The sequence below is a fragment of the Dryas octopetala genome, chromosome 9 (assembly GCF_963921425.1).
Source record: "Dryas octopetala chromosome 9, drDryOcto1.1, whole genome shotgun sequence".
NCBI classification, from domain to species: domain Eukaryota; kingdom Viridiplantae; phylum Streptophyta; class Magnoliopsida; order Rosales; family Rosaceae; genus Dryas; species Dryas octopetala.
Genome location: NC_141374.1, coordinates 9,891,257 through 9,914,466, shown reverse-complemented (window position 1 = coordinate 9,914,466; position 23,210 = coordinate 9,891,257). Strand labels below are relative to the sequence as shown.

General features: G+C 33.0%; 2 protein-coding genes across 2 annotated transcripts; both read right to left on the bottom strand.

Annotated features, from left to right (window-relative positions):
- Window positions 1–3,286: 3,286 nt before the first annotated feature.
- On the bottom strand, window positions 3,287–6,491 carry LOC147273853 (copper ion binding protein). Its single transcript, XM_086227685.1, has 2 exons — window positions 6,343–6,491; window positions 3,287–4,149 (listed from the first exon to the last, which is right to left on the bottom strand). The coding sequence occupies exon 2, from the start codon at window positions 4,121–4,123 to the stop codon at window positions 3,581–3,583; it is 543 nt and encodes a 180-aa protein (XP_086083811.1). The 5' UTR covers window positions 4,124–4,149; window positions 6,343–6,491; the 3' UTR covers window positions 3,287–3,580.
- A 5,400-nt stretch (window positions 6,492–11,891) lies between these two features.
- MYB85 (myb domain protein 85) lies at window positions 11,892–13,996 on the bottom strand. Its single transcript, XM_086227414.1, has 2 exons — window positions 13,680–13,996; window positions 11,892–12,906 (listed from the first exon to the last, which is right to left on the bottom strand). The coding sequence occupies exons 1-2, from the start codon at window positions 13,940–13,942 to the stop codon at window positions 12,300–12,302; spliced, it is 870 nt and encodes a 289-aa protein (XP_086083540.1). The 5' UTR covers window positions 13,943–13,996; the 3' UTR covers window positions 11,892–12,299.
- Between the last annotated feature and the right edge of the window lie 9,214 nt (window positions 13,997–23,210).

Genomic DNA, 23,210 nt, shown 5'->3' with positions numbered 1-23,210 from the left:
CTTACTTTCCTCCTGCTTAACCGGCCATGTGCCTTCTCTGTGGGTGTCGAGCCGTTCGCCCCCGTCACCCCTAACCTGAACCTCTCTATGTGTTTGTTCCATCTTGCAGGGGCTGTTGCCATTTTGGAAGGTTAAGTTTGTTATTTGGGTTTTTTCCATTGTTGCTCGAATTGGATCTTTGTGTTGGCTCGGGGTTTCTCTTCGGATTTGGTTGCTGGAGTGCGTGTGTCGATATGGCTCACCTCGCAACGACCCTCCGTGGGTGGGTGCATCGTTTTGTTCGTGGCAGCGACTGCTCCTCCTTTCTCCTGGATTAGGGGTTTTTGTTTTCTTCTTCTTTGTCTGTTAGCTCTGCTTATCTCATCTAAGTTGGGCTTCTGGTAGTGTGGGCTATTGTTTTGTATTTGGGCTTTTTTTGGCTGTGTATTCCAGGCTCGATGCCTACGTTAATAAAGTTTGTTGACCAAAAAAGAAAAGAAATAGGAGTCAAATTCAGTTGAATAGCTTTCATTGTAGTAGGAGCCGCTTGCAAGAATTAGATGCAAGAATCTGAAATTTGAGAAATAGAGAATCAAGATTGAGAGATCGTAAAGCGCATGAGAAATCAAAATAAGAGTGAGAGAGAATCGAGATACGAGTGAGAGATTGAGATGAAAATTTGAAAATTGTGAGGGACAAGTCCTCAAAAAGAGCAAGAAACTAAGATTAGAGCTAGAGGAGATTGAATGCTGAACAAAAATGAGCAATTGCAAACAAAAATCTTAGAGCAAGAGGCCTGTTTGGCGAGCGAGAAAATTGGAGAGAAAGTGAGTGATCTCATTTTTTTTTTTCAGTGAACTATCAGACCTACTAGCTATATGCAACTATTAACCATAGTCAAAGAGTGAATCCTAGTTAAATAACAACAAACTAGGATCATATAATCTAACCAACACCAACTACTCATTAGACCTATTGCATCTCTCCAACTACTCTTAACAATCAACATTGATAATTTTAAGAGAGACTTAGAGTGCAGTCCATTTTATAAGTCTTTCTTAGACTAAGACCGGTTGTGATTTAGGGTTTTTAATTAAGTCCTTTTATTTTTCTTCTTTGACAGCTTTATGTTAGGTTTTAACTCTAAGATTTTGGGCTTCGCCCAAAATCTCGGAGTTAAAACGTAACATGCAGCCTCTACAAAGCTCACTCTACACTCTAGAAGAGAAAATACATTTCAAATAGGGGGAAATACCCTTCAAATCGGTAAATGACTTTATTATGAATTAAAAGGATTTTTTTTATAAATTAAAAGGACTCTATTATGAATTAAAAGGATTTTTTTATAAATTATTATGAATTAAAATGATTTTTTTATAAATTTTAAAACATCATCAGTTTCCATCTAAAAACTATTTTCTATGGGAGACTTAGAGTTCAATCCATTTTATGAGCTTTTCTTAAACTAAGACCGGTAATGATTTATGGTTTTTAATTAAGTCCTTTTATTTTTCTTCTTTGACGACCACCCAAAATATCGGAGTTAAACCCTAACATGTAGCCTCTACAAACGCACTATATACCCTAGGAAAGAAAATACCCTTCAAATAGGGGGAAATAGCCTTCAAATCGGAGAAGAACGTTATTATAAATTAAAAAAACTTTATTATGAATTAAAAAGACTTTATTATGAATTAAAATGATTTTTCTATAAATTATTATGAATTAAAGGAATTTTCTTATAAATTTTAAAATATCACCGCTCTCCATCTAAAAATTGTTTTTCTAAATGATCTAAACCTAATTATCTCAATAAATTTTAAAACACCCCCGGTCTCCATCTAAAAATTATTTTTCTAAAAGACTTAAGTCTAATTATTTCTAATTTTAATTTGCTATGACAAACATAACTCTCCATCTGTCTAAGCCCGTATGGTAAAGAACTAAAGATAGTAGTTGTGTATTTAATTTATTATCAAACAAAAGACAACGATAATATACCTACCGAATCAAATGACGACTCTAGAAGGGATTTATATATAAATATATAAATATATTAATATCTATTACTATGTTTACTAGAGTCGATTATATGGATTTGCCCATTGCATCATTCTCTCTGGGATGTTTAAAAGATTAGTTTGACTTGTATTGCCACTGTCCAGCTTGCAACCAACTTCATATCCTCGGTATTCCAATTTAGATACTCATCAAACAACCTTCTTCTTATTGCACTGTCAAGCAGATAAAGTTAAGCTTGCAATGCAATCAAGATTCGCCCAATATGAGTTGGGCTCCCACAGTTGCTTTAAGAGTTTGCTCGTTGCCACTGCATTTGAACACTGCAATGACAATTATGTATACCTAATCAAAATTATAAATGTTATATCTTAAACCTATAATCCCTTAAATCATAACCGTTTCCGTATTAACATATTAACTAACATAGTAGTAGAAAGAATACTACGCTGCATCTGGACTTCAAACGGTTTAGCTTTAACCCTGTTAATGGTTTATATTATTAGTTTGATAGATAATTAAAGTAGATTTACCAATGAATCGCGAAATGCTATGTTATACTATCACACATTCAAATATATCTTAAAATTTCAGAGATGACATTGCAATAGCACTTTTTGGTGTCACTATATCAACCGCATCAACTGCAACAACAAAAATAAAGAGCATTCAAACACTTTCTTGAGAGCGTTTGAATGTTCCACACAAAATTGTTTACATTGTATTTTTCTTTTTAAAATATCTTAAAAATTACATAAATATTTTTTTATTATTTTTAAAAGTTGCCAAGTACTTTTGAGGCATCCATTAACATTTTCGAAGATATGAGTGTGCACAATTTTTCTTTTTCCCAAAATGCACTCATCACCCACTTGTATTTTTAAGCACACTTTCACCCTTCTCATCATTGACGAAAGGAGTGGAAAAAAGCACGAGAATGTACAAGTTCAAGTGGGCAACATAGCATCTAAACGCGTTTTGGAAACATGATTATAGTGGCTCTGACTTTTTTTTGTTGGTCGAAATAGTGGCTCTGACGAATGGATTTCATTCTACTTGGATATAAAGGTACCCATGTCCACAACATTAGGTGATGGCAAGGGCAAAGCTAGGTGAAGCCATAAAGTATAAAAGGATTGATTTATGACTTTATGGCTAAGATGACAGAAGCCATGGATTGGTTCTTCTGATCACCAATGCCTATGTCATTCAATTCAACAATGAAAATCAGTGGATGTAAAGATTCAAAAAATAGATGAGCGATATCATCTTCAATAAGACAATTACAAGTATGAATCAGATTTCTTGGTTTGATATATAAACTTGTAATAGACATGTCTAGGCATCAGATAGTGAGTACAGACAAGATAACTTCCAACTCTAAAATAGTGAACATTTCACTTACATTGTGAATGCAGAAAAAGTTCAGCCATGTAAAGTTAAAGATTGTAATGACATATGAGAACACAGCAAGCAATCCAATAAATGGGGACACCAATTCGTGTTGGTTTATTTTGTACCACAAAAAACTTGGTAATCAGCTTGCACTCAAGTATATGACCTGAAAATTTCCTGTAAAACATTACTTCTCTGCCGAACCCACTTGCTGCCTAACTCTGCGAGCACAATTTGCAAAATTTTTAACAACATCAGCACATTTCAGAGGGTCATTAGCATGCTCCTTGTAGCAAACCAAGCAAGCATCACTCTCGGCTGAGCAGGGCATAGGCTTCTGGTATGGAAGCTTGAACTCCTCATCACGGAGATCCTTTGCTCTTTGTGTCACTTCCTGCACCATGTTCTCCTCCTGCTTCTGCAACCGCTCCACAACCCTCTCACTCTCTTGAAGAACAGATCTGATTGCATCTAACTCTGCCTGAGTAGACTGTGAAGGAGGGGTTATAGGCATGAATAGAGGAGGCTGAAGAGGCCATCCTCTAGCACCTCCCCCCTTGAGTGTTTCAGAATCATCAGGAACCTGCTTCTGATATTTCTTCGTTTGGGGCTGTTGAGGCTCTCGTGGTACCTTTGTTTTAGTTCTTCTGGTTTTCTTCTTTGACTTCTCAGCATCATCCACAAGCCTATTAACCAGATTGCTGCTAATCTGAATACTAAAATCACCCATGGTAGAACAGCTCCCTGATAAGATACCTGGAAACATTGATGGAAGTGTGCAGGATCAGAGCCAAAATTAAAAAATTGCTTCAAATTTTAGGTACTAGCAATGACTGACTCACTTTTCACTTTTTAGATAGGAACAAAAAATGAAAAATGCATACCTCAAATGACAGTCAAAAGAGGGACAATATAGTAAAATATAACATTCATGTGCCAAAAAACTCTAGATTTGAGAACTGATTTGTGTTTGAAATTTAAAAGGAAACAGAAAATCATATTTAAGAACACACAGCAATTTACATACTTCGGCCTACAATCATGTGTAAGATAGAAAGAAATTTTGACTGGATAAGGGGTAATCAGGAAATTAGAATAAAATAGGACTATCATTCTTGAACTTGCAGATCTAAAAATACAACTCTTATATACTAATAGACTGGTTTTGGATCATAAATATATCTTGGTTGGTCACGCAACTGAGTGATTTCATCAGTTCAAAGGTACACAAATCATATAACTTTTTAAATCAGTGTAATCTCTCTTCACTTCATGCATGCTAAAGGAAACGGCAGCAGCAGACCAGAAATTAAGCACTCTCAGCCCCATCTCTTGAACAAACTTCAAAAGCCATGTGTACCATGTACATTATTATTGAACAGCAAAGAGGATGATTTTTACTTATAAGAGTTCAGATGTACAACTCTTACCATTGTGATTCAACAAAGCACTTAAACCTTCACAAAATATGCAAGACACATTTTAATATCAAAATTGAACATAAAAGAAAGGAACAGAAATTATTCAAAAGACTAAAACAAGAATTCAATAACTAGATTTCAATTGTTATAGCTTCATTAGTCTGAAAGATGTATTATGATACATAACATGAATAAAATATAAGAATTCATATGATTAGGAAAAATCCCATCTCCCAACCATCCAGCAGCCAAGGTTTACATAAACTTCTAATTATGGAGATTACATTGCTCTACAAAAGTTTGAAAAACTCTTTGATTAGAAGATCTGATGTAGGTATAGAAGATATTCAACCTCAAGTTCAAGTAACATAGACTCATTCAGAGGTGTAAATCAACATAAACTTAAGAACGTAAAGAAACTTGTCATAAGAATTATACAACTAATCTTCACCACATGTAAATTTTTGCTTTAATAAGACATAAAGTTTGCAAATATTGAAGTATACAAAAATCTGGGAGAAATTAACATACAAGAATAGTTGACTACCTGAATTATAAGTGCAAGACAACAGAAATAAAAAATACACATAATTCAAGCAGAACAAAATATGTTTTTTCCTTTTGACATTTTAAAGTCTTAACAATCAAAAGAGTAATTGCATGAGCAAATAAATCTAAAAAAAGTATGAGAGTTACGATTTGAAAAGCAGTAACAAGTAAGAATGGGGAAAAAACAACAATTAAGAAGACAAAATAGCAGTTGAGATCAAATCTTAACGATTAAACTTTCTGTTGCATTTGGACCACTTATTTATCACTTTCTCATGTAAATTTGCACCAACTGAAGCAAACCACAGCTGAAATAAGGTGGACCCCAAATCTTATGTGTAATCGAATTCAAAATTTGCATTAATATGCCTTAGTCTTAATCCAGCCTTTGCATTGCCTCAAGATGGAAAATAATGACATATATTCACCTGTTTCCTGAATTATGACTGGTAGCACAAAAAATACCAAGATGGTGCTTATGAAAGCTTAAGTACCCATTACTTAGGCGAGAAAGCAAAGTCAAGAACCACAGTTTTGGACAGTAAGGGCCCTAAGGCAACACTATTTCCAGTGTAAAGGTTATGCTAAATCATAACCCAAAAAAGTTTTCCAAACAATTCCTATGAACATTATGATATCCAATAGATATCAAGAAATAAGCCAAACCAAGTGCAAACAAAAAGGCTAATAAACGGACATATCAACCCACAATCTCCCCAGCATCTAAATTCAAGTTAATAATGTCAGAGTATTACATACATTATATAAAAACAATGGAGGGAAAAGGGAAGGGAAGAAAAAGCTAAGTGATTCGGTAGAGACTTGTTTGAGGCATTTAATCAAACATATTGCAGTCCAAATGAGCTCGCAAAAGTAATTCCTTTCTGAACAATTTATCAGTATAATACAGACATATACAACCCTAAAACAACGAACCCAGAATCAATTGTGAGAAACCCTAATTGAATGAGAGATTGACCTGTGAAAAAAAGCACGAACGAGAAGGCTAATCTGGCTCTGACCTGAAGAGATGGATAGGACAAGGCTCTGCGCTATAGGCTCTTTGGGCCGGACTTTCTTCTGCTGAATATGGGCATCGGTGAAAGACAGACTAAAGTCTAAACAGAGAGTAAGAGAGTGGGAGGAATTGTAAATACACGACAATTGCGGGGTGGGACTGCAAATACCACTAACTTTTAAGCGGGCAACACAGACTTGGACCTTGATGTGGCGGGCCGGCTCAATTCAATTGAACCGAGTCCGTATTTTTAGGTCGGGCTGGACTATATTACAAGCACGATTCATGGGCGGGCCTAGACATGCCAAACTAAATGCTCATGCTGCTCGCACTAATTTTATACTTCATTAAATCATATATGGTCTAAATTAAGTATTTTTTATTTCATAACAAGTAAAATACTGACAAATATAATCACACATCATTTGAAATTCAAATTTTAGAATATAAATTTGAGATTGCTAACATTATTGTATTCTATGGTGAGTGAGTAAACATTATTATATATTCAATCTGAAGAAGGGGATTCTAACTTGAAGTTTCTTCTTTGTGAGTAAAAATAATACTAGACTAATAACTAGAAAGTAACAAATTTTATATTATGAACGAATTTGTGTTTAGATTTTATTTTTGTATGGAAATAGTAATTATTATTCAAAGGAAGCCCAAGTAGTTACAATACATGTGAAGCTCATAAACAGTAACCCAACCCACAATATAGATAAGAAGAATGATTTCATGACTGAAAAAAAAAAAAAAAAGGTTATTGATTGTCCTTAAAGTAGCTCAAGTGGTGAGGGTGGATGAGATAATGTGTTAGTAGCACAAGTGGTGAGGATGGATGAGATAATGTATTAGAATTAGGATCCCTCTAGAATTGGATCCTTCTAATGTAACAATAATTTTTTTTTTTTTTTTTTAAAGAGAGTTGATGTTTGGAGCCTATTTCTAAAAAGGTAATATATTAGTATTATATTTTTCGAGTCCAAAACAAAATTACAGTGATATACCGATCTAGGCGCTCAAAACATTGATAACTCGATCCACTTTTTAGTAGGATGATCGATTGTCATGCTTATTTTAAAAAAAAAAAAAAAAAAAAACCTATGAAACTGTACGACAATTTCAATTCAGCCCTCGAAAATGTTGGTCATTTCAATCCTAAAGTCACAAAAAAAAAAAAAAAAAAAAAAAAAACTTATATAAATCATTTTTCTTTTTTTGTTCATTACACATGTGAAAGATGAATATACCAGCACAGAACACAAAACACAAAAGTGTACAATGATGTGGAATCATAGTTCCCTAATCTTGTGAGTCATTGTTAGTCAGTTACAATGTATAATTGAGTGACAATTTCAATATTATCCCTGTATAAATAATGCAAGTGAATAGCTCGACGATAAAACATAGATAGTGACTTTATAACATTTTAAAAATAATAAATGGACATTTTTAATATTATGTTGACCTTTTTCACAAAATTACTGTAGATTTTTTATTTTTTGGTGTGACAAAACACCGTACATTAATTGGAGGGTTTTATTTCGAATGGACTACTTGGGTTCATGCAATAAAAGATTTGCTTGTTTTCGAAAAAAATTAGAAGATTTATTATTAAAGTCGAACCTATGCATTCTTACATTCTAGGGAAGTACCCCAATTGCATTTAACTTTAGATGGTATATATACATCAATAGAGTTGGCCACCTTATTTCCTTTATGGCTTCATTATCCTTCATATGTTAATTACCTCGTGTTTCAAAGTGAGTAGCTACTTGAAATATTGAAGCATCGAGTAAGTATAAAACATGGTCCATTTCCAATTCCAAAACCAAAAGAATCACATGATTCAACATATTCCACTTCGCAATCATTCTTTATATCTTGAGGCCAGACCAGGCCCGCCACCATGAGCACTTGATGAGGATTGATAGATTCTTAGGTGTGGGGTCTTCTGCCTAGCTACTTTCTTTTCTGCACACCTTCTGTTTTACTTTCTTTCTTTTTTTTTTTCTTTTTTTTTTTCAGGTACGTATTTGTTCATTGCATTCACATTGGTGTTGTCTTTATTTCTATTTATCAGAGATGATCTCCTTCTACTCCTTTTGCTATATAGCTAAGAAGATAATCATGAATATTATCTGATAAAAAAAAAAAAAGGTCAAATGACACTTTTGGTTTTTGTATTTTCATGAAATTTATACTTCGGTCCTGCACTTTTATTTTTGGTGATTTTAGTTTTGTACTTTCTATACGATAGTAATTAAGTTCAAATAATTAACATCATTTAAATTGTTGACGAAAAATTTGACGTGAAAGCACGTGGAAGCACATGAGTGACATTTCGAACATTGTAGTCTACCTAGATACATATTTAATCCCTTACCCGACATGTACATATTCAATTTAACGTTAAAACTTCTTGTTTTTCCAAATTGATTGCATTTAATGGCGAGTATGGGCTTATATAGGCATTTAAGTACAAAGTACGTCGGATTTTTCATCATTAATTAAATTAAGTTAATAATATGAACTTAATTACTAGTGTATTGAAAATATATGATTAAAATTGCCTGAATGAAAAGAACAAGACCAAAGAAAAAATTTCATGAAAGTATATGGACCGAAATTATCATTTGGTCGAAATAAAATTGACAAAAATCAAACTCTTATTATAAATATATAGAGGTGATAAGTAGTAGTTATCGTTTGAGAACTGTTAGAATAAATAGGTATTTTTGTCACTGTCACAATTTTCAGACACTCAGGTGAGCATATATATATAACTGTATAAGTGTTCTACTATTGAAGTTAGAAGCCTCCGACCAACATGCAGATTAATTAATTTTGTTTGTTTATTTCACAGTAAATGATTTCCAAATAAATTAATGTGTAGATTATTAGGCTACATATTCACTAACTTGTTTCTTAAGAAACTTATTCATATTGACATCATGATTATGCAAGTGATAGTCAAATTCTTGTAAAATCACCAACTTGTTGAAATAATATATTTTGATGGACAGACATATGTCTTTCGTGTCTCTAATATCATATATGGTCAAAATTTAAATAATTAGTGCTTAATGATAAGTGCTTATGTTTGAATTTAAGGAGTAATCGTTAAGCAGCTATCTAGTCATGATTATAGATAGATAAGACCGATCTAATTACTAATTAATTTGTTATATAATAAAGATGTTAAGTCTAAATCATCATCAATGTACAGCAATTAATTAATGGTGACATTTATGTATTCTAGCTATATAATTAATCCACTGACTAGTAGCTGTAGAGGATCACGTAGAACTGAGATACGTACATTTTAGCAGTTTAGCAGTTGGCACATGCATTCAAGTCACAATGATTATGTGATACAATTGTCCATATGTGAGTGAGTATGCATTCCACTCATCTGTTCGGATACAAAATAAAGTTATTTCGGGAAAATTTTAGAATTTTGACTCATATATCAGTTAAAGAAATTAATTTTGTTCCGCGTCATTCTGGCCTTTGACTTTTATTTTTGACAAAATAGTCGTTTCACAATATAATATATATATATTTTTTGAACTTTTTTAGCACTACTAAATTACTAATTGATTTTGAATTAAATTAATGCTCTACTTTTTATATATATGGTATATATAAACGCAAATAATATGCAAGCAGGTCCGAAGCGCTCCTACATCACTTAAAATTGTTAATGGTCTTGTTTGATGTGTAAGATTAAATATGATTGGATAAATGGTAAAATCATGTGTATTCAAGCAAGAAGTTTATAACTTTAAAGAATATGAAAATAAGATGGACTAATCATAAGGAAAAACTTATCTCCCCTAATCCCCTACTTCCAAAATGGTGGGATTAGAAGGGCCAAATAAGTTTTCCCTCATAGCTTATCCATTTTCTTATCATCTTCTTCTTTCAAATTAAAAAATACTTTTCATCTTTTTCCTTACTTAAACATACATGAAATCTAGCCATTTATCCTAGCTCATCTATCCAAATGAATCATTTTTCTAGTCTCTATTCGCCCCCCACCCCGAAAATTGTATTCAATCATATACATCAAACAAGACTTACATGTTTAATCTAAGAGATATTTATATTATATATGTTGGTATTGTTTTATCTTGTTTTATTACTAACAGTGTAATATAAATCTAAATGCTGTAAATATATAGGGGTAATTACCCTACTGATTGATCACACCCCAAAAATGTGAATAAAAATAATTCCTTTTAAAGTTCTATTTCTTTCATAGGATAATGTGAATGTTCTCCATCAAAATATTAAAAGGTTTATACAATGATAGGAATTTATTTTATCTATTGCTCTTTGTACTTAGATAATAAATACATAATTAAAACTAAAAGTCTAAGTTAAAAAAAAAAAGGATGTAATAGATCGGCTCATTCATAATTAGGTTACTTGGTAATGGGATTTTCTTAGAATATCTACATATATATGTAATTATAAACCAGTAAGGAACTAAAGCTGCTGGGCATATATATAATCGGATTTGAGATAGAGATGAGATACTTCATGATATTATGATTATATTAATGCTTAAAAGTGCAAATTAAGTAGTGTCCCCCATATATACTCCATAGCAAGCTAGCCCAGCTAGGTAGCTGAATATTTTAATCTTCCTTTTCCACCCCCCCGGAAGATCCTTTCAATGATGATAGGGTGACGAGTTTTAAAAAGGAAGTACTCCACTAAACAGTGAGCGCACTTAAGTTTTATCATCTGCTTAAATTACCCAAATCTAGCTCAATATTGTAGCAGTAGCACTACAACAAAATCTGATTGTTGTACTCCACTAAATAGTGCATAGGGTTTCATTATGGACATTATATATAATTTAAAATCTGATTATCTAGCTCATTGTAATATCTATATCCCATGTGTGTGTATATATATAATTAGATTTTGGATCCTTACAAGTGCTTATTCATATTAATTTCGGCTAGGATATGAATGGCTCTAGCTTCTTTTTCCATCACTTTATGATTGTTTGTGGACCTGTGGTAAATGTGGTGCATACATCTTAATAAAAATATGGTTCATGCTGGTATTCTAATACTGAAGGTAGGACTTAGGAGGCCCCTCTATCCAACAAAAGCCTAGCATTATGCTTCACTAGTCTTTGTCACTCTTATTGCGCCATTACAGCACAAGTTTGATCTCTTCCAGTAAACAAATGATATATAATATGTTGCCCAACAATAATAATAAATAATATGTTATTTTTAACTATGAAACATAAAGAATAATTGTAAATATATCATTGATCGTATATTAACGTAAATACGATGAAGAAAATACAATATTAAGAAGCATCGGGCATTTGTTAGTATATAAAATAATTATTAACTCACCTTTTAACTGTAATCGATAAACCAAAAAAGTCCCAAAGCAGTCAAAATTCGAATCCTTGCAATTTCGTCCTCCAATTTTGAGTACTCAAGCATACATAATAAGTTAACCCTTTGTTTTATTTAATTTCAGCATAGATTAAATACATAATCAATAATGTACATAAACTTTCGTATTAACAAAACCCAGTACTATATATTACTTGACACTTTTACATTGATGTCCACTCTGTCCCTAACTTTTACAACACTTTTCTTACAAAGAACGAAATACGTACTACTGTCACCTCTTTTTCTTGGTAGCTAGTTTGGTATTGCTGTTTGGTTGGTGAGAAATTACCTCTTTTTAGGAGTCACAGGTTTAACCTCGACCTTCCAAGAATATTCTATAACATAATTCATCAAATTCAAGGCCAACATAGAACTTATAGAAAGTGAGCCAGGAGACATGGTACTTTGTAACATGTACGCACATAAATAATTTGAAGTACTTAATTAATTTCTTCTTTTCTGGGTGACACTACCAAATTACTAATCTATTAATGTGTTGAGCTCATTTACTTGGATATCGTTGAAACAATCCATACCAAAATCCTGGATACCAAAGTCCTGGCAGTCCAAAAGCCATGAACAATTGTTGTCCTCCCAGGACAAGAGTCCCAAGTCATTGTCCATGTTCCCTCCAATATCCGGTACTACTTGAGTAATGTTGTTGTTGTTGTTCCACAATGCATCCACTAGGGGAGTCTCATCCACCCACAGGCTGTTCATCAATGACTCGTCGTTGCAAATGCTCTCTAACAAAACGGATTCTCCCCCGGAAGAGTTATTTTCGGTTGGTGATGATGATGAGATTGTTGATGATGAGTTCATGTCCTCCGAGGAGTTGATGATGTTGTGATCGTCTTGCTGTTGCGAACTATGAAGGTCCTTTGTAGACTGTTCCAATGAATTAATGTCATGATCATCATGGGATGAAGTTGATTCTTTGGAGGTAGGCAAGTCTTGTTTATGAAGGGGTTCATGAGTGACAGGATCAATCCCCATCCTGAGCAGCTTTTTCTTGATATGGGTGTTCCAATGATTCTTGATCTCATTATCAGTCCTCCCTGGCAGTCTGGCTGCAATCTTGGACCACCTATCCAAAACCAAACATGACTATATTAATTAATCTTCAATTACTACTCATAAGCTTGATGGCGCTAATAAACTCATTAAATGCTATAGGATGTAATCAGTACTATATTAAATTTACAAGCAAAGCAAGACTTGGATTTGCCTTATGCATATATACGATTTGCTAAAGAGAGATATATACATTGCTGGTACCTATCCTTTCATTTATATCTCAGTGAGACATATTTATCAGTAAATATAATACATGCGCGCAGCATTATTCCTACTAGAATAAAAATAATCATTTCCAAACCAAGAAAATGAAGGCAGTTACTCTAAAACTTTCCAATCGAATGTATTTTTTTTATCAAACGATATTGGTGAGAGATTTGAACTCGAAATCTCAACGTAGAAATAATACTTTTAACCACTAAAGTTACAAGTCCCACCACTTCAATTGCATTATTTCAAAATTAATATATATATATATAACATCTTTTTCATCAACTTTATGATTGAAGACACTAAAAAGTTGAAAGCTTGTACGACACAAGAAGCAATTATATATATATATATATATTATAACACTCTAAATGATGATGAAGGTGTGAAAGAACATAGCTTACCACCCAACACCATTAATAAAATCATTAATTAAGATGTGTATGGATGGATGCTCCCAACACAGACATACATAATGCTGGATGATGATGATGATGGACATGTACACATGTATATATGTATATATATGAATCATATATCATATATGCATGCACACACAGAAGGGTATTCAACCTATTTCCTAGCCGAGCATGGAGATCAATAACCAGCTGTTCTTCAGCCTCAGTAAGGAGGCCTCTCTTCAAGTCCGGGCGGAGATAGTTGGTCCAACGAAGCCGGCAGCTCTTCCCACACCGGCGGAGTCCGGCAAGTTTCGGGACAGCCCGCCAGCAACACTGACCATTGGTGAGGATAAAGTGGATGAGTTTCTTGTCCTCCTCAGCTGTCCATGGCCCTTTCTTAACCCCAAGTTTGTCACAACAAGGTTGCCTTCCCATTCCACTAGTCCTACCCAATTAACACCACCAAAAAACATACACACACAAGCTAGTTGTCTCTCTGACTAATTAGGCTCTCACCAATACTACTTGTAAAGCCCCAAAAGCCCCACTCCACCTTTATATAATAAAGATCTCAGTCCTCACCTTTCCCAGCCTCATGTCATTTCCGATAAAACTATTTTATTCAACATACAAATTGTATATTAGAGAGAGAGAGAGAGAGAGAGAGAGAGAGAGAGAGAGAGAGAGAGAGAGAGAGAGATGTGGGTCCACCATTTGGGTTGTGAAAGGGATGTGGGAACTACAATGTGTTAAGGTGTGTCTGTGTTAAGAAAATGGGTGATGGTGAAAGATAGGTGACCTAAAGGGGCAGAGCTAGCTAAGGTAGCTAAGCCATGTACATGTAAATAAAGCATCCAAAATTTTTCTTCCTATTTTTTCCTACACACAAACAAAGACAAACAAGCCCACTGGCCCTTTGATTGCACTCTTACTCAACCATTCCATCACCCATTTCGTCATCACCACGTTTACGTGTCCTTATTATCTTGGTGGAGTAAGATACGGTACTTGTTGCTATTTAGCTTTTAAGTTTTAACCCTAATTAATTGAATCTTGCTTTACATTAACAACATGGATTTGATCTATTAACTCTATAAAAGAATTATGAATTGGGTTGTTTTAGGTTTTTGATTTTTTGTTAATTAAGGGAAATTGGGCACTTATATGGGTTTGGTTATGCATGTTAACGAAATCATGGTACCCACCTAATGCATATGTATTATTAATTGTCAGCATCTTTGATCTTCTCCTTCTTCTTTATATAAGTTTGTTTTGTGAAGTGGGTCTAGTTTCAGAACCAATAATGAGGCCCTTTTTATGTGCATGCTAGCTCATTCAATTGCCCAATTACAACACACCAGCACACTTGGGTATTTCTCTAGTATGTCCTAAAATTTGGGTTGAATTTCATTGAGTGGACCATGAATATTCTTTGACCTTCTAAGCCACAAATTTTCTTTCTTGAAATTAAACATAAAATTTTAAAATTAAAGTAAATTGAACAAATAGATATAATATTATTTGCAAGGGGACATGGTGTCTTATTAATGCATAAATACTATGTTTTGTACTTACAGTGCACTCGCGGAAGCGCTTCCGCGAGTACGAAGCGGCTCTTTTTATTGCACAAACACTGATAATTTAGCAAGCATAATCAGTTTAATAGATAACGGAAAGTAAATTTGAGAAAATTAATTAAGGAGAGAGAGGCGGCAAACCAATTCTCATGAGCGGGAAAGTAATTTTGAAAAATAGATAACCGACCATTGAATTTAAGCCGAAACGATCTCAGCCATTCGGACCCAAAGATAATTCAAAAACCGTTATGTTTTATTATATAGATATATGTGTGTGTGTGTGTGTGTGTGTGTGTGTGTGTGTGTGTGTGTGTGTGTGTGTGTATAAGGGTCTTCCAATAAGGGATTCCTCATTTAGTGTTAAATGACAGATCCCCTTGTGGCGCCCACACATGTCGTTGTGTGTCAATCTGAACAATCCATTTTTTACATCTTTATTGATGGATCATTCTTGTAAAAAAATCAGCTAAATCGGAGACCGTTAAGATATCTACTTTGGATCAGAAAAATGGACGAATAACAAATTCATCTATAAACACTTAAAATTTGACCGCTTAATCAAACAAGTAAACGATTTCCAATTTGGCTGATTTTTTGCAGGGATGATCTATCAATGGAGATGTAAAAAATAGACAGTTCGGATCGATACAAAACGACATGTGTGGGCCTCACAGGGGGATCCCTCATTTAACACTAAATGAGGGATCCCTTATTGGAAGGCCCCTGCATGTATATATATATATATACAGGGTCTTTTCGTTAAGGAATCCCTTACATAAGCTTATTTAAAGGATCCCTTATGATCGAGGCTCACTCCATAGAGTATTTTTATAATCAAAATCATCTTTTTTTTTTTTTTTTTTTATCTCCATTGAAGAATCATCTTTGCAAAAAATTAGGAAAATCGAAAACAATTTGATCATTGATTAAATGGTCATAATTTCATTTGTTTATCAAAAACATTTTGTTCGTCTACTTGTTTCATCACAATTAGATATTTTAATGATTTCTGATTTGTCTAATTTTTGTAAAGATGATTTTTGAATAGACACCAACAAAATAGACGGTTCGGATAATTGAAATACAACATAGAATATGCCTCATGTGGTTATAAAATTATTTGAGGAATCCCGTAACGGAAGGGGTCTATATATATATAAGGGTCGGCCCTTCCAATAAGGGATCCCTCATTTAGTGTTAAATGAAGGATTCCACTGTGGGGCCCATACGGGTCGTTTTGTGTTGATCGAAACCGTCTATTTTTAATATTTCTATTGATAGATCATTCTTGTAAAAAATCAACAAATCGGAGACCGTTAAGATATCTTATTTGGATCAAATAAATGGACGAACAACAACATCGTCAATAAACACCTAAACTTTGACCGCTTAATCAAAAGGGTAAACGGTTTTCGATTTGGCTGATATTTTGCAGGGATGATCTATCAATGAAGATGTAAAAAATAGACGATTTAGATTGATACAAAACGATCTGTGTGAGCCCCACAAGGGGATCCCTCATTTAACACTAAATGAAGGATCTCTTATTGGAAAGCCTATATATATATATATATATATATATATATATATATACTACATTGTGTATAGTATATCTAGACGTCCAAAGCATTACATACAGTAACCCTACTAAATATTTGGTGGTGAATACGCCCATCAATTTCAATGTATGCGAATATGCACGGGAGGGAAGAAACCAAATTTGAGCATTAGTCCTACATCAGATGGATGAAACTTCTAACAAGGCCATAATATTTATTGGATCTCTCCACTTAATAGCTTAAGTTTTTACAGTAGATATTTAATATGGTTCAGAGCCATCAAATGTTTGTTACCTTTAATAAAGTCACACAAGGGGAGAGTGAAAAGTGTCAGTCACATTCTTTGGGTGGAAATGCAATTAATACTATAGCCGTTGATCGAGTAAATCCTACGTAAATCTTAGTAAAAGATATGATCAAATCATAATCCATTAAGATTATATGAATAATTTTATTGATATATAATAGTCTCATATATTTTGTATATGCGATCGCATTTCGAACCAAGGTTCAAATTTACTCATTTTTCTTTCAAGGTCTACTACTTGTGAAGTACTTAATCGATTTTATATACTAGTAATCACAGTTTTTTATAAGTTAATTATAATTCAATTCAAATGCATGCATTAAATTAATAGCTTGAAGTCCTCCTCACCCCTAGCCTAGTCATCATCTCAATTGATATCTTAAACCCTAGCATAGCCAACTTTCTTTGCTAACTATATATGGATGCGTGCATGTGTCAATAGTCAATACATTAATATACCAGGTCATTCTTGTACGCATGCGTGCAGATCTTAGTAAAAACAGATCACAAGAAATGGTTTAGTACATTTTTGACACGAACCACATATATATATCTCTCCAGACTCTAAGTTTATACTAACACGTACCATGCATTAAGTTCTATGTGCCACGCATGCATATATATATATATATATATATGTGCATGCTTCATCGATCTTAGGTTAGTCGTTCTTGCCTTGCATGATAACAATGACTCTTGGCAGGTTGAAGGTGCTCCAAAGAGATCAATCAGACTTTTATTTACTTTGACTGTTTAGATTGTAATTCTGTCCCTCGTGTATGAGTCACCAAAAACAAATCTTAATTAGATTAATTGTTCCAACATTCCCAAATCTAATTGTATGAGTCACCGAAAAATCCAAGTCTATGTTAACCCATTAATTGGTTCGATCAAGAACTTCATTATTATATGGATAAAATCACCCGACATATCTATTCTCTAGTACCAACTTAGTTGATTTAGATTTGCAAAAAAGTGTGAAGGTGGTACGGATTTACACGTGGGGTACCAATTGGAGACCCTATATCCAAACATTAATTTGATTCAAAAGCTAGCTTGACCTTACGATGTAAGGTTTTTCTCCAAAATGGTCAATCTTTTATTTATATTTAACATATAGCTACCTAGATTGGGGGTGGTTTATTATCCAAATTGTTCATCTTTGACTTATAGCTCTTGGCTTAGGTGCGTATAGTTCATCGTGGACCCTTTTCCCTCAATCACTGATCAGCTCCTTATCACTTCATTATGTGTTCACAAACATTAGTTGTTATTACAATAATGAAATTATTTTGTATTATATTTAGTGACTACATTGATCACACTATATCTCTCATTTAAACAAAACTCATATAAAACTAGAATCCGATTTAAATGAGAATGAGTGAAGGGAGTTGCCCCAGCTCAACATTCTGCTCACTCATTGTTATTTTTATGAAAAATATGACGATTAAAATGTTTGTTAAAATATTTCAAAAAGACTAAAGTATGGACAATTATTAGAATCACTAGATAAAAAAAAAAACAAAACAAAACAAAGTTAGGATGCCGAAAACGCACATTACGCCTATGAAGAATTTAAAATTCTTAGATCCATCACTGTTAGTACCAAATTGAGAATAGACAGAAATTGAACTTTGAAACATGTTAGAACGTTTTTTTTAAAGTGATAATTGCCCCCACTCGATAGAATTTGCTAATGGGTTCTAAACAAAACACTCGATAGAGTTTGTTAGTACCAATTTTGAGTGCAGTAAGCATCCAGCGAACTTTGTCATTCCAGCAAATGAAATTTGTTCCATCAAACTTGTCAAGTTTCCAAAAAGAAAGCATCGTTCATTGCAGAGAGTGCCATAGTTTCTGACATATTCTCCATTGCTTATCACTTTAAGATTGTTAGTACCAAATTAAAACGTACGAATTTAAAATTCTTACATCCATCACCATATAAAAATTCACTTAAAAAACTAATCAGTGAATATCGTATATATAACTTTACACCTCTTAAACTATGCTTCGTGTTGATATGTCGAGTTAAATTAAATGAATGAATTGATCCAAAGTATGTCCCTAGCTGCGGTATTCACTTTGGGACTGCCAGGTGTTTGAAACAGATCTTCCCTTAATTAAATAACAAGTGTCGTACGTATAACTTGCAAGGCACTTTAGGTAGTGAATATTTATATCTGCTCCGCGCCATCTACTTATTTTTGGGGCATGCAAATACGTATTGTAAGAAAGAACCATATTAATTATACCTTCCCCTTAAAGGAAAAGGAAACTCAAAAGTATAAAACCACTCCACTCTCTCAACTATATATATATATATGAGTGCTCTAAAATTAACTGGTTAGCAAGTTAATATGAAACTAACCATGCTTTTGGGACCACCACATAATTAATCTCATAATCCGAACCGTCAATTATTTAGATCATACTTCAAAGATCATCATTACAAAAAAATCAATTAAATCAGAAATCATATGGTCATCTAATTGAGATCAAATAAATAGACAATTAGTGTTTTTGATAAAAGCATATAAATAATTGTTGTTATAATCAAATGACTAAATGATTTCTGATTTTGGAGATTTTTTACAAGATGATCTTTGAAGTATGGCCTAAAAAATAGACGATTCGGATTTTGAGATTACATTATACGGTGGGCCCAACATGGTGGTTAGCTTTATATTAACTTACTAACTAGTTAGTTTTAGAGTATTCTTGTATATAGAGGGCCCTTCCAATAAGGGATCCCTCATTTAGTGTTAAATGAAGGATCACCTTGTGGGGCCCACACGGGTCGTTTTGTGTAAATCTGAACCGTCCATTTTTTATATCTCCATTGATAGATTATCCCTGCAAAAAATCAGCCAAATCGGAAATCCTTTACCCGTTCGATTAAGCGGTCAAAGTTTAGGTGCTCATAAAGGAACTTGTTGTTCGTCCATTTGTTTTAAACTTTGACTGCTTAAACGAACGGGTAAACGATTTTCGATTTGCTTGAGTTTTTGCAGGGATGATCCATCAATGGAGATGTAAAAAATGGACGGTTCGGATTAACACAAAACAACCGGTATGGGCCACACAGGGTGATATCTCATTTAACACTAAATGAGGAATTCCTTATTGGAAGGGCCTGCTTATATATATATATATATATATATATATATAGAGGGCCCTTCCAATAAGGGATCCCTCATTTAGTGTTAAATGAGGGATCACCTTGTGAGGCACACACGAGTTGTTTTGTGTTAATCCGAACCGACCATTTTTTGCATCTTCATTGATAGATCATCCCTGCAAAAAATCAGCCAAATCGGAAATCGTTTACCCGTTAGATTAAGCGGTTAAAGTTTAGGTGTTTATAGAGGAATTTGTTGTTCGTCCATTTGTTTTAAACTTTGACCGCTTAAACAAACGGGTAAACGATTTCCGATTTGGCTGATTTTTTGCAAAGATGATCTATCAATGAAGATGTAAAAAATGGACGGTTCGGATTAACACAAAACGACCTGTGTGGGCCACACAGGGTGATCCCTCATTTAACACTAAATGAGGGATCCCTTATTGGAAGGGCCCTATATATATATATATATATATATATATATATATATGCATAGAATCAACAGTTTCATATTCAAGAATACACATTGTCTGATAATTCGAATTGTACGTACCTTCATCTTTCAATAATATTCTATTCAACAATCATTTCTAAACATATTAGACAAATTAATAAAAAATAATTTAATCATTTAATCATTGATGTTTATTGAAAGCACTGTGCATGTATTCGATCACAAATTAGCGACAACATATTAATTACTTGCTTGTAAGTGGAGGAGGGTGTGGTTTAAGCAGAGCCATATATGCATTAATATACAGTAGTACGTTACTGTAGCAGTTGAGAGTTCATGATCACCTCAAGGACCATAATCCAAAACATGTTCACATATATATCACACTTCCTTCCATATATATTGTATTCCACATAATTGGTCCTCCCACTGCATCATCTAGAATTTAGCTACCTATGCAGACCACACAAAGAAAGCAGAAAGTTGTTTATATAGATCAAACGCAGTTATCCACGTGGAACTCAAGTGTAAATAAAAATAAATAAAAAACGGACAATAATAGTACAGCGCATGAACAACAAAATTAAGCAACATATATTAATTTGATATATACTGCATGTGATACATGTCTAGTTTTTGTTCATTTAATTTTCTTCTTGATTTTTTGGAATTATAAATGTTTCACTTTAGATATTTATTTTATTATTAACTCTGATACGATCAAATTAAAAATTAGTGTATAGAATCCAAAATTAATTAACAATGGGTACAGAAGCCGGCCACTACCTTATATTTTGTTATACAAAACTTTATTTCCTCAATTCTCACTCTTAACAAGTTCAACCCCAAGTAACAAACTTATCAGCTAATATTTTTGGACTGAACTAGTTAATATTATTTAGTTACCATGTTTTGAGTTGTTGGATGGAAATCTAATGGTTAATAGGATATATATATATATATATATCGATTTATTACCTGCTTTAGGAGAGTGAGAAAAATTATTGTATGTAATTGATCGGCGTTGGTGTATTATCTTCACATATTAATTCTCATGATATTAGCCCAACAGTGATTCTTCAATAATTATTGTGTATGCATCTGGATATAATTAAGTACTCTATAGTGAGAATCTTTTTCTAAAATTGTGAGACAGTTAAAGTATGAGTTAATTATACTTGTATCTTCTGAAGTTTATCGTTTTTTTACATATACCCTCTGGGGTTTCAAAAATTATACATACACCTCTTGAAGTTTCAAAACTATTGCATATAATCCCCTACAAGAGAAAAAAAAATAAACAAAAAATAAAATATTTGTATCGAGGTTGGACCTTACACCTTAACTAATCTTATTAGGTCATTTCACCCCTTAGTATGTTTTTTTGCATAATTTCTCATCATTTTTCATCTCATATAGGGAATTATATGCAACAGTTTTGAAACTTCATGGGGTGTATGTATAATTATTGAAATCTCATGGGGTGTATGTAAAAAAAGATAAACTTCAGGGAGTGTAAGTGTAATTAACTCAATAAAGTATTAAAAATAATTAGTGGATATTAGTTAATTTGGTCAATTGCAATGGCTTAAATTGTGGGAGGAGTCTTAGGAATCAATGGTGGTTCTTAAAAATTGTCGAGTCCAATCTAAACTAAGGAAAGTCGATCTTCAGCACTTGAAGATAGCCATTGCAATTGACCAAATTAACTAATATCCACTAATTATTTTTAATACTTTATTGAGTTAATTACACTTACACTCCCTGAAGTTTATCTTTTTTTACATACACCCCATGAGATTTCAATAATTATACATACACCCCATGCTATATTGTCATCTTTAATTGCATCTTGAGAGTTGAGACAGATGCCCCATTGAATGTAAATCTTTTTCTAGATTTTTGGGAGGTAAATCGGGTACTATTAAACAAAAAAAAATGAGAGCAAGTCCTTAAAAAAAAAAAAGGTTAATTAAATATAGCAATGCCTAAAAAATGTAGGAGTGTATGAAATTTTATAAGCGCGTGCAAAGATGATCAATTCCAAATAGATAAAGAACAAGAGAAAAAGGACACAAAAACCGGTTTTTGTGTGAATGAGTATCTTAAGCATTATATGAGTAATAATCTAACACACTAAAAATACTTAAGTGTTTAATTATTATTTTACTTGTTAGATATCTAGCATTTTATGATCATATCAACTTGTGAATATATTCAAACATAATTTTACGTTATAAACAAATATTATGTTTATTTAAAAAAAACCAGAAATTTAATATATATATATATATATATATAATGTCGCATCTATCATCCCACTATATTGACATGAGCATCGAAAGAGCATAATTTTGTCAACACCATTCAAAGCATCTTAAAGTGACTCGTGAACTACTTAATTGAAATCCATATATGTAGTGATTTAACTATTTTCCTCTAATTATTGTATTATCCACTATTATGAATTGTGCAACTTACTAGAAAAAAAAGTAATAATTCAACGAGAGCTCACCTAATTATGTAATTAGCAAGTAATGCAATCGTCATTAAGAAAAAATTAACATAAGTGAAAAATAAACTAAAAAACCAAGAGCTAGAATCCTAGAAGCTTGTGGAAGATTGGTTTTAGTTTTTCAGACACTAAGGGGGTGTATTCAATTATGATTTTAAATGACT

Coding starts and splice junctions, on each gene's coding strand:
- MYB85 (XM_086227414.1), bottom strand. CDS start 13,942: ATGGGAAGGCAACCTTGTTGTGACAAACTTGGGGTTAAGAAAGGGCCA. Junction 12,907..13,679: donor CATGCTCGGCTAGGAAATAG/GTTGAATACCCT, acceptor GGTTTTGGATAG/GTGGTCCAAGATTGCAGCCA.
- LOC147273853 (XM_086227685.1), bottom strand. CDS start 4,123: ATGGGTGATTTTAGTATTCAGATTAGCAGCAATCTGGTTAATAGGCTT.